At 45.2% G+C, this 17,697-nt stretch overlaps 1 protein-coding gene across 1 annotated transcript in view; it reads right to left on the bottom strand.

Moving 5' to 3' along the window:
* Positions 1-2,929: 2,929 nt before the first annotated feature.
* CD244 (CD244 molecule, natural killer cell receptor 2B4) overlaps positions 2,930-17,697 on the bottom strand; it is a 31,574-nt gene continuing 16,806 nt past the window's right edge. Inside the window, exons 2-9 of the mRNA XM_012639533.1 lie at positions 12,236-12,571; positions 11,889-12,146; positions 9,932-10,039; positions 9,404-9,471; positions 7,243-7,308; positions 5,715-5,780; positions 4,246-4,302; positions 2,930-3,118 (exon numbers count right to left, since the gene is read on the bottom strand). Coding sequence (XP_012494987.1) covers positions 3,038-3,118; positions 4,246-4,302; positions 5,715-5,780; positions 7,243-7,308; positions 9,404-9,471; positions 9,932-10,039; positions 11,889-12,146; positions 12,236-12,571 — 1,040 coding nt within the window. The 3' untranslated portion in view covers positions 2,930-3,037. The remainder of the gene's footprint in view (positions 3,119-4,245; positions 4,303-5,714; positions 5,781-7,242; positions 7,309-9,403; positions 9,472-9,931; positions 10,040-11,888; positions 12,147-12,235; positions 12,572-17,697) is intronic.

Here is a 17,697-nt window from a genome sequence, read left to right as displayed (position 1 = left end):
TTAGTTGCTGCCTCTAGGAGGGAACTGAGAATCTCAAGTTGAGAAGTAGACATTTTTTACTGCATAATTTTTTGTACTGCTGGACTTTTTGAAACAATATGTGTATATTACTCTTTTGATATTTCTTAAAAGCGCTTAAAATGCCTGTTTCATATTTACCCAAAAGAACTTCTCTCCTTATTGTCCATTCTGGATACAGAACAGCCACAGTAACTCTCCTTAAAATGTGGCCACAGCCCTGTCCCCCTGCCTGTAAGATGCAACATGCTTGGCTTATATTCAGGATACTCTCATGTGCGTTTGTGTTGCAAACACCTTGCAGCCAATCGCTATCCTTTAATGTTGTGCTTCTGCTGTCAGACTCTCCTGCACATGGCCCTGGAGCCAGTATGGCTTCTGGGGCCTCCAGTGGGTACTCCCGGGAGTTCAGGCAGTGCTCCACACAGCAGGAGCCGAATTACTGCTTGCGCATTGACTGGCTTGTTGCACGGATAATTACCTTTGTGAGGCATTACCACAGAAGCTCAACAATCAGACACGCAATATGATAATGTTGTACATCTTACATTCCAAAATAGAGCATCCAAAAAAAGTTCTGAGCCCATAGGTTCTCTCCTGCTCTTTAAATAAATACAACCAGTTCAAGATCTACATGACACAGGACAGGTGAAAGGCCAGTAGCAGTCAATAGTCAGTGTCTCTGGTGTTCAACTGGACTGTTTCTGACCCCAGTCATTTCCTGTTGCCTCTGCTCACCAAACTTCTTGACTCTGCCACTCAGCTCCCAATACCTGCCTCACGCCTCCATACTCCTTTGGAATACATTTCCCTGGTTTTAAAGCTTGGCACTTGCTTTAAGATGTGGTTTGTCAGCCAGGTGCAGTGGCTCACGCCTGTAATCCTAGCAGTCTGGGAGGCCGAGGCGGGCGGATCGTTTGAGCTCAGGAGTTCGAAACCAATCTGAGCAAGAGCGAGACCCCGTCTCTACTAAAAATAGAAAGAAATTAATCAGACAACTAAAAATATATAGAAAAAATTATCCGGGCATGGTGGCGCATGCCTGTAGTCCCAGCTACTCGGGAGGCTGAGGCAGGAGGATTGCTTGAGCCCAGGAGTTTGAGGTTGCTGTGAGCTAGGATGACGCCATGGCACTCACTCTAACCCGGGCAAAAGAGTGAGACTCTGTCTCAAAAAAAAAAAAAGATTGCGGTCTGTCCACACTCTTTCCAGGAGGAAGCCAGCCTGGCCAGCTGCACGGTCTCCAAGGCGGAGATATCAAGCAGGGTAGGGGCAAGTGCATGCCTCGGCTACCCTTCAAGAGGCTCTCTGCTGTCCCATTGTGAACAGGCTGGGGGACACTGATGGCTCACCAGGAAACCAGACCCCTATGGAGCAGAATTGAAACAGACATGTGTTTATGATGGCCCACAAGTGCCCTTTGGTCTTTTGCGAATGACCCAACCTTTCCACCTGTTCTTGTCTGATCTATAGATTGGAAGGTATTATTTAACAGCCTGGCTCTGATAATGGCTATTAGAATATGGAGAAGATACATAAATTTAATTCAGGCAAGGGATTTAGACTACCTCTGCATAACACTGCGGAATTTATATTAAACTCATATATTAAATATAGGGTGGGGTACTTGAAGATTCAGGCTCTGTGTGCTATCACCTACTGGGGTCTCTGACTAAGCCCTCTCCCAGTTCGTCCTTTCCTGGGCTCAGCCAGCATCTCAGCCCTGCTCCCCACAGTCTTGTTGAAGGGTCTGGTCTGAAGACCCAGGGAACCCAACACAGTGTCTAGTGCCCAGCGGCCTCATCTTCAGCCCCCAGCTGCCTGGGCCCCCCTCCAACGTGCACCACGGGAGCGCTCTCAGGACTCGGGACTTAAGTAGAATATGGTTTCCAAGAGGCCTCTTCTTCTGTGAAAAAGTCAAAATAGATTTCTAATAACGTGACTTTGTAAATCAGACATCACTCTGTGGACAAAGCTGGTCTTGCCACCAGATTATCAGGATGGCATGCGCTTGGGTGATTGTTCAACTCAGAGGTGGGCTTGCTTTGTGCCATCTACTCTTGCTTCCACACACTCCCCTTGGTGACCAGCTAGCCAGGGGTAAAGGTGTGAGGGTGGGAGAAAGTTGTTTCTCTGCATTTGGGTGCAGCCCAGGCCCTGACCCTGTGGAGAATCTGCCAGCCCGCTCACAGCCAGACAGTCCGGCTGCACAGAGGAGAGCCTATCCTCTTCCCCTGTGTCACCATCCTCTGTCCTTCGTCTTGCGTTGGAAGATGGGCCTGGGCCAGGGGAGGGTCTAAAGATACAGTCATCCCAGATCAGGGCGTGGGAAAGACAAATAACGGACTAGAAAACAAGGAGGAGGGAATCTAATAACAATGCCACCCAACATTTACATAGCACTTTATAGATTATAAGTACTTGGAATATGGTCTTTTGTGAACCACTCAACCTTTCCACCTGTTCTTGTCTAATCTGTAAATTGGAAGATATTACTTAACAGCCTGGCTCTTATGATGCCTGTTAGAAATCATTTTCAAAACAAAATGAACAGGCCGGGCGTGGTGGCTCACGCCTGTAATCCCAGCTCTCTGGGAGGCCGAGGCGGGTGGATTGTTTGAGCTCAGGAGTTCGAGACCAGCCTGAGCAAAAGCGAGACCCCGTCTCTACTAAAATTAGAAAGAAATTAATTGGACAACTAAAACTATATAGAAAAAATTAGCTGGGCATGGTGGCGCATGCCTGTAGTCCCAGCTACTCGGGAGGCTGAGGCAGGAGGATCACTTGAGCCCAGGAGTTTGAGGTTGCTGTGAGCTAGGCTGACGCCACGGCACTCACTCTAGCCCGGGCAACACAGTGAAACTCTGTCTCAAAAAAAAAAAAAAAAAACAAAATGAACAAACTTTCATATCCTCTCCAGAATAGAATGTGTCCTATAGAGACTCATGTGACATCATCCATCATGCTGATTCCCAAAGCAGACGCTATCGTGAAAGAGAGGCGAGAACAGCCGCAGCAACTAGGAATAAACACTAAAGCTCTCCAGCTCCTTGCGGCTCAATTGAGCGGGGTCCTGGGCTTTGGGTTGTCTCTTTCCAACCTGCAGAAGAAAAGAAGAAACTTCAGACTCTCCCACTAGGAGATCCTTATAGCAATCCTGTGGGGTATGAATTGTTGTCCCCATTTTACAGATTAAGAAAATGAAGCTTGAAGTGATAAAATGAATTATTCAGGGTCAACAACCAATGTCAAGTAAAGGAGGGACCTGAATCCAGTTCTTCTGGCTCCAACTCCCTTGCTCATTTAACCACACACAAGGCAGACCCCCAGACTGCCTCGGCCCAAACAGTGTCCTCTACAATTCTGGACTGTCCAGCTGGCTTTAATGTTGGGTTGTAGCCTAAGTGGCAAGAATTCCAGGGGCACCCACCCTTGTGACCAATGGCAGCATCTTTCTTGGACCACAGGTGGAGGCTCGGGTGTAGCATGAGGCTAATGGGTGGGGACGGGGGTGCTCTCCATGTCTTAATTTCTCTAGGTGTAAATGGAAAATATAATTATACACACACCTTATACCATTCTGTGAAGATTAAATGAGATAATTCATGTGAAGACACTGGCAGACTGCTTCATACATAAAAAATCCCCAATCAATGTTGTCTCTCCTTTCCACTTCTAACTGCTCTGATGGGAATCAACTCAGCCACCAGGCTCAGTGGTCACCTAGGAACAGTGTGACCTCAGCAGAGCTTAAAGCCACCCATGTCCTGGAATGGCTCCCAATGACTTGCTAACTTTAGAAAATCATTTAAAGTCACTTATTCTGGCTCCACTTGAGGGTTGAGGGGAAAAAAAAAAACATAAAGTCACTTATTATCCCCTCTCTGACCCCTACTCCCCAGCCTTGGAAAGGAGAGAGGTCCAGTTTGTGGCCCAGGGCCTGGGAACTAGCTTGGCAACAGCCCTAATTTAGAACCCAAACTGCCCAATAAGAGTCAAACCTGAATATGTGCTATGGTCTTGGTTATATTATGTCAGTTAGATCCTCGCTTTCCCTTGGCCTCAATGTCTTCACCTCTAAAATTAAGATTTTTATTAGAAGATCCCTAAAATCCTGAGAGCCCTGAAACTGGATGGAAACCTTCTTATGTGTACACCCTTTCAGAGCCGGACTTCAGGGCTAGCCCCAGACACTAGGTCCATTCAGAAGGAGTTCCAGAATCTTACCTCTTCATAGACAGTGCTACTGAAGGATGGGCTATGATTTCTCTTCTTGGATCCAGACTAGAAATTCAGAGAGTAAAGAATGCTTAACTTCAAGACAAGAGATGTTCCACTCCTAACTGATGGACGAGGTCCCAAAAGAGACTCAGGGCCCAGGAAACCACTGAGGTTTCCTCAACCAGAAAGGGAATAAATCTCCTACCCTGGGAATAAACAGTGGTGTTTACGGTCTCCAGGGAAGGCACAATACATATGGTACTTGCTATGATATGACATTCCTGATCCAAAGTCAGAATTTAGCTTTCCACACACCCCTAAAACCCACACATACATACATTCCTAGTACGTGCGTGCGCGCGCACACACACACACACACACACACACACAAATACACACACATATCTCTCAGGCAATTCTAATACAAATACTGTATCTCTTCAACACATAGCATACATACACCCTAATAGAAACAATTCTGGCATGTAAATAATTGCCAACCCTATCACATACCCTGAACACAGTGGTTTTATGAATCACTGGAATTAAGAAACATGTTCAGTATATAGAGTTTTCATAACATAATACCAAAGCATGTGAACACAGTGCCTGTGAACATCTATATGTCCATCTATATATCCTTATAATTAGAAATAAATCCCTCTCATAGTGGGATCCAAGTTGGTTGAATGACTTATTGGGAGGACGTTAAATGAAAAGCCTGAAAATCTGTCCTAAACCCCTTCAAATACACGATCCCTGACCTGCATGGACTTCCACAGTTTCATGGATTCCTAACTTCCCCCATTACTGTGTTAAGGCTTGTGGCTTCATACTGGGGCTCCAGCCTTGGGAACACCACTGTTCCCATCCGCTCCCACACAAGGTAAAAACAGTGGCCGTGGGTACCAGGATACCCAACTCTCTGGCTCCAGGTACACATGAGAGCTCTGGGCTCAGCTTAGAGCAGGATTTGAGTACACCAGGATGGGTTGCCTCAGTCCAGAGGCCTCTGCCAGCAAGTGACTGGCCAGGACCTGAAAGTCAACATTGCATCTCTGTAGGTCCAGTCTACTTCTGCAGCCCCAGGCATTACTTCACTGCCTTGCAAAACCCCCCAGTATCTCTCGCCATAACCTCAGCTGGCCTGTTAAGGACTTGTGGTGCTCTGCACAGAGCATCTCCTTTCTGTTTTTGATTATCTGTTACCTCTCACATAAACTAGAAAATCCTCTAATCCACTGTTCTCTTTGTCTAGAAGCTGTCAGTTTTCTCCAGACAGAACCAGAAAGGCATTTCTTGTTGGCCCCTTAACATATACACACAGTCATTTAACAGAAGCTACTCAGATACACACAGCAGAGGACGCCTCACTGGGATGTGCACACGCACTCTCTGCAAACACGTGCCTGCACACGCACACACAAAATGCACATCTGCACCCACAGCACCCCTGCCCCCAGGAAGACACTCACCTTCCTGGAAGGCTGTATTAACGAATATAACGTATTTGCAATTTCTTGTGATGTGGAAGCAGAAGACTAATAAGAAGAGAAATAGAATCGTTTCAGAAGCCTAGATCCAAGACAACCCTAGGAGGTCATCTCTTCCACCCCTCCGCCTCAACCCTGCCCAGATGGGAACTCTAAGTGTTAGTGGAAAGAACCCCGGATTAGCCAGGAGCTCAGACCACGTAAGTGCTAGTCCCACTCTGTCATTGATGATAGCTACTATTTGTTGAGCACTTACTTTATACATGTATTCTCCCCATAGCACTCCTATGAGGTAGAAATGATTACAACTTGCCACACACCACAGATGAGGCTTCAAAAGGATAAATAGCCCAAGCCAGACAGTGTGTACAGAGCAGAGGCAGGATTCAAACCCAAGGCTCTCCAAGGCTCTTTACTCAACACTATGCCTCCCTTTTGCAACGTGCCTTCCTTCTCTGGACCTGAACCAGGTGTTCTCTAAGGCAGGTAAACGATCCTCCTTTTAAGACGCTCCAGAGAAGGAATCTCATTCTCACTCAACAGCTAGTCTGAGAGGAGCCCTTCCTTGCATTTATTCAAACACCTCTCATTGGAGTTCAATGTGGCTAAAACCAGGGAACTGACAGATATCAATCACCCTTATGATCAGATTTTCTTTGTCCCACAGCTTAGTCACCATGGTGGGGACATTGGTGTTTCGGTTCTCAATTCTATTTTTTTTTTAAGCCATTTTTTATCAAAAAATTTTGATCACTGGCCACCAGAAGGCAGTGTTTTACTTGGAAGAGATGGCCTATCCTGGGTTATCGATGTCACCTCAGCTGTCAATATTAGAGGATGCTTCTCCAGTTTTTGGGTGCATCTATGTAATCCCAGAACATTAGAGGTGGGGGGTGGTGGTGAATGGAGGAGACTCAGAGCCATTGGGCTCAGCTTTGCCACGACCTAGCTAAGTGGTCTTGAGCACAATAGTTAACTTGACTAATGCTTCCTCATCTGTGATATGGAATTTAGACCACATCTAAAGTATTTAGAACAGCCTTCATGAGGCTGTTATGTGAGGGTTAAGAAAATGGGCATTATCGATAAGTCATAATAAGGTAAAAGGTACCACTATAGATCTATTGTTTCCTGAAAACAGGTATAATAAGGAATAGAGATTAAGAAGCACAAGGGCCTCAAGTACTGGAAGCAGCAAGAATGAAAAACAGAAGTTGAGTCCCCCAATAAGTTTCCTCCTCCTGAAGACTTTTTCTGGGCCAGACCTTCTGCCAGGCATGGGAAAGAAGCAATGCCTACATTGGGCTTTCCAGCTGTGCTAAGACTCTCCAAAACCATGCTAATCTTTTCAAATAACTTGTTAATGCAACTGAGGCTAAGCTGTCTTCTGGACCCCAGGAGCACCAAGATCTTAGTCTGCCAAGGGTGTGAGTTTCAGGGTAGGGGGACACAGTGCATCAGGAAGCCCATAGATAGGCATGGAGTGGATTTGGAGAAATCAGGTGGGTACCTGGGACTGGACCGTAGAGTAGATGGTGCTCCCTTCTCCAGGAGAATTCTGCTTTGGCTTCTGTCCCTGGATAAGAGATAGGAAAGAAACATGAGGTAACATGAGCAGACAGCTGGGTTGGTCCAAATTGAGGCTGAATAGGGAAAGACAGCAAAATAAAGGGGGCTCCTGGGAGCCTGGGAAGGAGGGGGCAGGACTGCGGAGAGCCTCATCGCTGGTCACCCCAGGATGGGGAGAGACAGGAAGAAGAGCCATCGGCTATGGAGAAGTTAGTGTCAAGATCAAGGGACCATCCAGGTGTGAAGGGATTCAAGCAACCCTGTCACTTTCTTCACTTTAGTAACTTAGAAACCCTCCCTTGCCTTTGCTGATTTCTCTACTAAATTTGCCAGGTAATCATTGAGAGTGGACAGAGCTCTGAGCACTGCAATTCAGAGGGTTTAAACATTTCAAAGACTGAGTACACTGAAGCCCCCTCTCTAGATTCAGCCCACCAGGCCAGCTTGCCCTGGGCAGCTGGGTGCTGGGTGGACCCCTGGGTCCAAGGCCAAAAGGGAACACATGGCCCTTCCCGCTTCCCTCCTCTGTTCCTGCCCCCCAGGAGATCAGGGGTTAGGGGTGGAGGTGTTTCATGCTGCTGACCCTGAGCACATATTGCCAGTCTGGGCTCTGGTGGGGAGCTGGTGAAGGCCAGCAGGACCCACTGGACTAGGTGCAAGCTCAACTCCCAGAAGCAAGAAGAAGCTAAAAGGAGCAGAGAAACATCGGCTGTCCTGGAGGCTAGAGAGCCATGGGCGCCTGTCAAGAAGCAGGAGTTTGCTGCTTTTCAATACTGTCCACACTCATGTAAGGTGTCTCCAGAAAGATTGGAGGTGGGTCCCAAAGTGAGAGCCCATGAAACTCGGAATTTACGCCTTCAAACTGGAGCCCAGAGACAGCAGGGAGAGGCCAGAGAGGGCTGAGTCCTGGTGCTCTAAGTCGTTATTTTCCTCTCTGGTCTCCTAATCTAAAGTCATCTTCATTTTGGGGGAAAAAAAGCCTGTTTTTAGTAAGCACATGGGCATCAGTGGCTGCAGGTTGACGTACATGGAATTTGTACCAGAGCCTGGTAGCAGCAAGAGAAACAAAGTCTTTCATTTTTCACACCCCAGTGTTCCACTGCTAGGGCAAGAACACAGGCAAGGGGAGCTGCCCTAATGCAATCAAGCCCAGAACTGAGAGCAGCTGCTCGCCTGTTCCGAGGCCTCCCAGAGTGGCACATCTGGGCGGAAGAGCTCTGCCATGTATGCTTCCTGCATGCTGCTGGGCCTCCACCATAAAGCACCAGGGATGGCTGCAGGAAAGGGCACTTCCTCCAGACCTGCCACCACCCCTTCTCACCAGCAGTTCGGTAGCCACTGCCTGACCCACTGGGGCCTTTCCCCGGGGCCTGCCACCACATCCTGCCCTGCTCAGAGGCCCAGCAGTGGGCGTGTCTGCAGTCTGCAGCTTCCTCCCTTTCTACCTCCCGGGATGACAGGCAGACTTGTTTACCACAGAGAGCCAGTGAGAGAGGGTCCTGGAGGAGCCCGCTCTGCTATCCATCGGCTTTCTCTGTGCCCCAGCGAGACTCAGGCCTCTTCTTCCTAAGAGACTGTGAACTTAGCCTACTGACCCAGCTACAGATCTGCTGTGCTTTGTCTGACCACACACTCCAGCCTGGGTCACGATTAAGGGACTCAAGAAAGTAAGCTCTGATTTGCTAGGAAAAGAGAATTTGTGGTCAGACACCATAAATATGAGAAGGCCGCACTCCTCCTGGCGCTCAGCCCAGCTGGCGGGCAGCAGAGGTGAGGACGCGAGGGGCAGTGTGTGGAGGCAGAGGTGGCAGCTCTCACCCCTGCTAATGATCCCTGCTGTGCTCCCTCCCTCTCAGCAGGTGCGATTCTGCACCAGATTGCCCCTCCTGCCCCTCTTCATCTTCTCTGCTCCCTTTGTTTTCCTTTTTCCCCCCATGGCCAGAGCTAGGAAACTGACAGAGAAAAGGTAGATGGGAAAGGCTGAGGATCACATCAAGAGGACAATTGTCAAGTCCTCTTTGTCCTCCTGCTCCAAATGGCCATCATCAAAAAGGCATCTCCCAGGCCAGTTGAGAGAGATCCCAGCCCCCAGGATGCCATACTTGATTTCTCTGAGTGCGCGGGTCCTTGACATCTTCATAAATTGTCAGAAATTCCTCAGGGCTGGTCTCTGCAGGAAGAAGGAAGCAAAGAATAGAGCTGAAGAAACCTCCAGAGGGGCTCTAGCTCAGGCTTCGGTTTCTAACAGGACCCACCTCCACGCCAGATGGCCAAGACCTTAAGAAAAGTCCTAGAAAGGAGGCAGGTGAGTGCTCTTCCCAGGATGCTCAAAGAGCACAGAGGCAGCGACTATACCCCAATACACCTCCTCCAGCAGGCTGGGCAGTCCCCCACCCAACCAGCCACCTGCAGAGAAATCTGCACATTGGGATCTGACTGTAAACATCTGGCAGCCTCCACAGAAGGTGAGAACTGGGAGAGAGGGCCTAGCAGCCACCGCTTGCTCACCCCCAACCATGCACACACCTACCCCAACACTCCCTGCTCCCATGCATCCCCCTGGACACACGGCCAAGTCACTGGATCTGATGCCTCAGGCAACGGCACCTCCTCAAGGACCTTCCACTTACGTGGCTGCTTCCTCTTCCTCTTCCACACACAGAAGCAGGCCAGGGTGCCAACAAGGAGCAGTATGATTAGAGTCACAATGGTCACCAAAACGGGCCAAAATCTGAATTCTGCAGGATACAGAAGGCATAAAAAGTGAGCTGGCAGCTCTCCCTCTTCTTTCTGCAGCAGGGTCTGCCTCAAAACCCACCCTCCTCTCTAGTGTGGCTGGTCTCCTTGTGTCCTGTGAAGTCACCCTCAAGGTTTTCTTTTTGCTCAATTGGGTACCCTCTCCTGAGTGATGCTAAGAGCAGGGATATTATTAATAATATCTGACAGACCTGACTCAACTACTAACTCTGTGAGTTCTGTGCTACTTATTTAACCTCTCTGAGCCTCTTAGAGAGCCTCTCGGGTTCTCTCGCCTGTAAGAAGGAGATAATGCTATCTACTTATAGGGGTTAATTACATGATCTAATACAGGTAGCCCACCATACCTGTGGGTTCCGTGTCTGTGGATCCAGCCAATTGCAGATCCAAAATATTTGGGAAAAAATTGTATCTGTACTGAACCTGTACAGATTTTTTCTTCATTATTCCATAAATAATACAGTATAACAATATTTACATAGCATTTGCATTGTATTAGATGTTATAAGTAATCTAGAGATGATTAAAGTATATGGGAGAATGTGTGTAGGTTATATGCAAATACTGTGCCATTTTATATAAGGGATTTTGGAATCCGTGAGGGGTCCTGGAACTAGTCCCCTGTGGATATCAAGGGATGACTATATGTGTAAAGCATCTGGCACAGCACGTGTTACATCTCTTCATTCTTTTGTTTTTAACTTGACAAATATTCATTGCGTAACTACTGTGTGCCAGGCAAGTCTTCTGTTTCACCTTCCTGCTATTTCTGCCTTTGTGGCTCTTCCTCATTTGAACTTCTACATTTAACATTTGTGTCACACATGTAGCCTGATATATAATTCAACCAACAAGAGGAAGGGATGTGATGATAGCTCTTACTTCACCAAAAAAAAAAAAAAAAGGAAGGAAAAGGAATTAAGTGTCCCAAGCGCTGGCTGACTAGGCTCTTTACAAACATTATCTCTTTTACTCTTTGTATTATGTATTTATTATCATCCCCATTTCACTCAAGAGAAAAATTGAGGCTCAGAGAGGTTAATGAATCTGCCTGAGATCACAGAGCTTGTGAATGATGAAGCCATGGTTGACATGACCCAGAAGCCAGTATCTTTGTCACTACACATTGCCTCAGTCTTGTTTCCTTTTTGCCCGTAAGTACTTAATTTTGTTGCCCCAATTTGGCTGCACGTTTTTTAAAGACAGGGACTGCATGTGGTTTCGTTTATTTTTCCTGTAATGCCCACACTGATGGCACATTAAGTCTTTGTCTACCCAATAAGAAGGAGTGCTCATTTAACTCGGGTAACTCTCAGGATGAGTGTAAGCGATGGCCTGAGAACTCTTGGGGTATCCCTGTGATCCTCCTGATGCTCCTATCCAGGCTACTGCTGTACAGTGTAGTTACCTCTTGAGGGACTATGGCTTTGGGAAAGTTATCACTCACGAGGAGAAAGCAGGTCTCCATCAGCCTCTCAGAGGAAGAAAATAATGGCCGGGAGCCATTGCAGGACTGACTCACCAAGCAACTATGCATTCCCCATGTGAAGGAAAAGGTTACAGCTTCCAGAAGATGGGGATAAAATTTTTCCCAAGCTAGGACAGTCCTGACTTCACAGAAACTATGTGCCTAGAGGTTAGGTCCCCCCTGAGAAAGAGCTACAAGGCACTGGGCCGGGGGCGGGGGGGTGGGAAGAAGCCAAGGGATCTCATCTCACACCCAGGTCTCTCTTGTACATAAGCATGCTCATGGGGTCCAACACCTTCAGCCCCTGTTATAGCCCAAAGTGCTCCACTTACGCAGGAGCAGCCCTGAGCAGCTCCACTTACCCTGACAGCCCTGAGTGAGGTTGAGGGTGTGGATTTTCCAGCTGACAGGGTTGCTGACATTGCAGGTGAATATGTATGTGCCATTAGAATCAATTTCCAGGTAGGTAAGGTTCCTTGTCATCCGAATCAGCTCGCTCCCTCTGTACAAAGCATAGCTCACATTGCTATCCCTGGAGACCAAGCAGGACAGAGACACTTGGCACCTCCCTCCATCCAGGACCTTCCCCTGCCCCAGCAGGAGGGGTTTCTCAACTTCATCTGGAAGCAGAGATTCTAATCAGAAAAGCACTGGAAATACAAGTCCTACAGGAATCAGAGGGACAGAGTGAATGGTCCTATAGACTCACCAAATACAAGAACCTCGAACTGGACTCTCCAGACTTTTCCAGACTTATTGGTGACCTCCAGGCAGTAGAGGCCACTATCCTGCTGCTGAGCTGCGTTGATTAGAAGAGTCAAGTTCTCGATTATAAAGCTGTATTTATTGTTGATATTATTCAAAGTCGAAGATTCATAATTCAAATTGGACCCATTCTCCCACTTCAGTATCTTCTGATATGTTGAATGTGAGGTCAGTTGCATCCTCCACTCAACAGAGTCCGTCTTTGTCTGTGTGGTATTGGGCCATAGCTGGAGAGACACTCCTGAGAGGCCAACCACACGGTTGGTTGAACCTGGGCATTCTAGGAAAGAGAACCCAAGCTGAAAGTGGCAGGAAGAATGTCACGTCTGAGCAGTGTGGGCAGTTGGATGTGACTTCCTTTAAGCCAAACGGATGGGGAGAGTATGAGGATGCCAGAGCCTAAGAGAACCTTAGAGTGTACTTCACTTATGTGTGCCCTTTCTCCCCAAGCTCTGTGGCCCTTGTCTGAAGGAGTCCACGGACCAATAATAATTGCTTAAATCTCTTGAGTATTTACTATGTGATGGTCAGGTTTCAGACATTTTACATGTTTTAACTATTTAATTTCACCATGACCTTATATGAGGTTCTTATCCCCATTTTACAGGTAAGGAAGAAAGAACTTAAGTAACTGGCTCAAGTTACACAATGAGAATAATGAGGTTGAAACCCAGTCTGATTGTCTTTAGAGGGTGAATTCTTAACCACAATGTTATAAACACCATATCTAATGTGACTCCCTCCAAGCAGCACCGAGGCAACTACTAGTGGCCAGTGGTGACTGCCAAAAATTCTGAATGGCCGGACCCCAGTAAAACCAACCCTTCGTGCTGAACTCATGTCCCCTCTACTGTCCCCCCAAAGAGCTGAATTCATGGTCCTCTCTTGTAGCACTTGGCACATTGGATCGTAGTCATTATTCATTAATGTTTCCCAATATTTTAGTGACCAAAAAGTCTCCACAAAAATTGCTCCCTAAAAACAATTAGAAAGAGAAAAATAAAAATACACTTCCCAGGCATATCCTAGCACTTCTCTCTCAAGGGATCAACATGAGAGCTAAACAATATGGGGTGCGATACCCTAGAGCAGCCCAGTGCAGTCAGTGGAGAAGAGCAGACGTTCCTGCAGCTGTTTTTGGCAGGGATACTATGTGGCATGGCCCACCAGGGGTAGGAAATAAAAAAGTCTGTCTGGGTGGGTTGAGGAGGGTCAGGAGAGTCTAGAGGAGAGAATAGGAGATGAGGATAGTTATACAAATGGCTCTATCAAAATGGAGGCCAATAAGAAGGGGACAGTGGAGAGAGAGGGATGCTTAGACGTTCAGTGCATTATAAATGCACTTTCTCCCAGCCACACCTTTACCCTGGCATTTCATCAAGGGACTGAGTACATAATTAAAGGACTTATAATACTATTTGGCTGATGAAATATGTTTCTTTCAGAAAATCAAGTACCCCATGTTCTCACTTATAAGTGGGATCTAAATAATGAGTACACATGGACACAGAGATTGGAGCAACAGACATTGGAGACTTGGAAGGGTGGGAGTGGGGTGAGAAATTATTTCTCATTACCTAATGGGTACTATGTATACTAATCGAGTGAGGGTTACACAAAAAGCCCAGACTTCGCCACTACTCAATATATCCATGTAACAAATCTACACACGTACCCCAGAGATCTATCAAATATATATACACATACGTATGTTTCTTTGATATAGATGCGCCTAAGAGTAAAACACATAGGGAACCCATTTGTGCTTCACTTATATTTATGTGACTTGTACTGGCTCTATCCATTACCAAACCAAAACCTTCTCAAAAGCAGAGGCTGTGCCATGAATCTCTGTATCTCTGTCTCCAATAGTCTTAGCAATATTTACAAGAACAGGTCAACCTACCAAGCATTGCACAAAGGCCCTGAGAACAAAAGAGAATGAAAAAAATAATCACTAAGCCTACAAAAAGGACATACACTGTCACCATCAATTATTTAGTCTTTACTGAGTCTCACCGTACCCATACCCTGAAGCGGTAGGGCCTCTTCATGTATAAGACATGGCTCCTGACTCCAGAGAGTTCATGATCTGGAAACAGAATATACTGTCACTCTACAGCATGCACTTAATGGTTGAGATAAATAATCATTTAAGGAATTCTAATTCTGATAATAAAAAACCAGGTTAAGACACACTAACCAACCCTCCTACTGATAATAACTAGAAGAAAAATGAACATAATATGAAAGCATGTTGTTAAAGGCATCAGAGAGCTAACAAAGTGCAAAAATAGTATGGGTCCAAGATCTGAAAGAAGGAAATTCAAAGAGGTAAAACCAACATCTTTGACTTCTGTTCCCTGGAGGCATCTTCTTATTCTATAAATGGCAGCTGAAATGCTGAGGAGCTTAGCAGAGCTTACAATAAATTGAAGGAATGAAGAGAACATGGAGTTCAGGGCCCTCCTGTTAGAAAGTGGGTATACCTGAAGCGCATCAGAGTTGGGGTTGGTACCACAAAGTGTTGTACACTAAGGGTAAGAGTGAACAAGAGATGACCAGCCTTCATAGGAACTGAAGCTCTCAATCTTGAATCATCACAACCCCGTATTAAACTGGAATCTCTAGTAGCTCTAATCTGGCTGCCTACTAGAGGCAAACACAAATTATTCCTAGAGAAAAAGAACATTAATTATAACATTAAATTATTTCCGTAAATTTTCATATACAATATCCAAAATGAAATTTAAAATAAGCGTAAGGAGAGGAAATATGTCCAAAAACCAAAAGAAAAAATATACAATAGAAACAGACCCCAGGGAGCATCTAGGTAATAGAGTTACAGGTCATAGACTTTAAAATAATTATGTTTAGTATGTTCAAGAAAATAAAATACAATTCGAGAATTTCATCAGAGAGTTAGTATGATAGAACACAAATATAGTCAGTTCTTTGCAATGTGGCTTTACAGCTCTTCCCATCATCAAGAGAGGGGGTCCATTCACTTCCCTGTCTTTTGTAACTGGGCTGGCCTTCGGAAAAGAATGCAGCAAAAATGATGTTGTGCCAGTTCTAAGCCTAAGTCTGAAGAGGACTTGCACATTTCCACTTGTTCTCTTGGAAACTTGTCTAGCTAACATGTGAACAAGCCTAGGATAGCCTGCTGGAAAATGAGAGATCACACAGTGCAAAGATAAACCAACACAGCTGAGGCCCTCCTAGATCAGTCACCCCTAGCCAATCGGGCAGCTGACCATACATGCACGAGTGATGAAAGCTGAAACTGAAAGAACAGACTAGCTGAACTTAACCCAAATTACCAACTAGCAGAATCATTGACTGGGTAGGTGATGATTATTTAAAACTACTGAATTTTAGTTTTTGTTTTGTTTTGGATCACTTGAGCTCAGGAGTTTGAGACCAGCCCGAGCCCTGAGCAAGAGTGAGACCCCGTCTCTACTAAAAATAAAAAAAATTAGCCAGGCGTGGTGGCGCATGCCTGTAGTCCCAGCTGCTCGGGAGGCTGAGGCAGGAGGATCACTTGAGCCCAGGAGTTTGAGGTTGCTGTGAGCTGGACTGACATCACAGCCCTCTAGCCCAGGCCACAGAGCAAGACTCTGTCTCAAAAAAAGAAAAGAAAGAAAGAAAAAAGAAAAAGGATATGAGGATATGACTAAGGACTCACAGATATTTTAAGAGACAATAAGAAAGTATTATGAATAACTTTATGTCAATAAATTAGAAAATTGAGATTAAATGGATAAAATTTCTTAGAAAATACAACATACCAATAGTGACATAAGAAGATAACAGAAATTCTGAAGAGTTCTGAGTCTATTAAAGAAATTGAATTCATATGTTAAAATCTTTCTACAAAACTCTAGGCTCAGACAACATCACTAGCGATTTTTCCAAACATTTACAAATTAATACCAATCTATTCCACAGAACAGAAACTTATTTTTTGAGGCCAGTAAAACTCTGATAGCAAAATTTGACAAAGACATAATGAGAAAGAAAAATCACAGGCCAATGTCTCATGAACATCAATGAAAACTGAATGTTAGCAAACTGAATATAATAGTACATAAGAAAAATAATACAACCTGAACAATCGAGATTCGTCCCAAGTATTCAAGGTTTATTAGCATTTTTTTTTCTCTTTTGAGACAGGGTCTCACTCTATCACATGGGGTAGAGTCCAATGGTGTCATCATAGCTCAGTGCAACCTCAAACTCCTGGGCTCAAGTGATCCTGCTGTCTCAGCCTCCTGAGTGGCTGGGACTACAGGCGCTTGCCACTATGCCTGGCTAATTTTTCTATTTTTCTGTAGACATGGAGTCTTGCCTTGTTCAGGCTGGTCTTGAACTCCTGGCCTCAAGCAATCCTCCCAACCGGCCTCCAAGAGTGCTAGAATTACAGGCATGAACCACTGCCCCCGCCAAGGTTTATTAGCATTTTTAAAATCCATGAATGTAATTCACCATATTAACACAATAAAATAAAAAAATAAAATGATTGTCTCAATATGTGCAGAAGAGACATTTGTTAACATTCAATACACATTCATGATTTTTAGAAAACTTTCAGCCAACTAGGAATAGAAAGGAACTTTCTTAATCTGATAAATAATATCTACCAAAAACATACAGCTAACATCATATTTAGTGATAAAACATAGAATGCTTTCCTCCTGAGTTCAGGAACAAGAAAAGGATTCCATGATTACCTCTTTTTTTCTTTTTTGAGACAGAGTCTCACTCTATTGCCTGGACTAGAGTGAGTGCAGTGGCGTCAGCCTAGCTCACAGAAACCTCAAACTCCTGGTCTCAAGTGATCCTTCTGCCTCAGCCTCCTGAGTAGCTGGGACTACAGGCATGCGCCACCATGTCCAGCTAATTTTTTCTATATATTTTTAGTTGTCCAGCTAATTTCTTTCTATTTTTAGTAGAGATGGGGTCTCACTCTTGCTCAGGCTGTTCTTGAACTCCTGACCTTGAGCGATCCTCCCGCATCGGCCTCCCAGAGTGCTAGGATTACAGGCATGAGCCATCACGCCCAGCCTCATGATTATCTTTTTTAATCAGCATTGTACCAGAAGTCGTGGCTAGTTCAACAAAGCAAGGAAAATAAATAAAAGGAATAAAAATTGGAAATGAATACATAAAACTGTTATTATTCACAGATGATACAATTGTGTATATAGAAAATCCAGAGAAATATGTGAGAAACTATTTGAATGTATATGTCAGTTTGGCAAGATTGCTGGAAATCAGTTTAATATACAAAAATCATTTGTATTTCTACATATTAGTGCAAACAGAAAATGCAATTTTGAAAACAATACTATTTGTAATAGCACAAAAAATTAAAATACCTAGAAGTAAATTCAACAAGAAATA

Source organism: Propithecus coquereli, unplaced genomic scaffold (genome assembly GCF_000956105.1).
Source record: "Propithecus coquereli isolate 6110/MARCELLA unplaced genomic scaffold, Pcoq_1.0 Scaffold140, whole genome shotgun sequence".
Lineage (NCBI taxonomy): Eukaryota > Metazoa > Chordata > Mammalia > Primates > Indriidae > Propithecus > Propithecus coquereli.
This window is presented reverse-complemented; position numbering and strand designations above follow the sequence as displayed.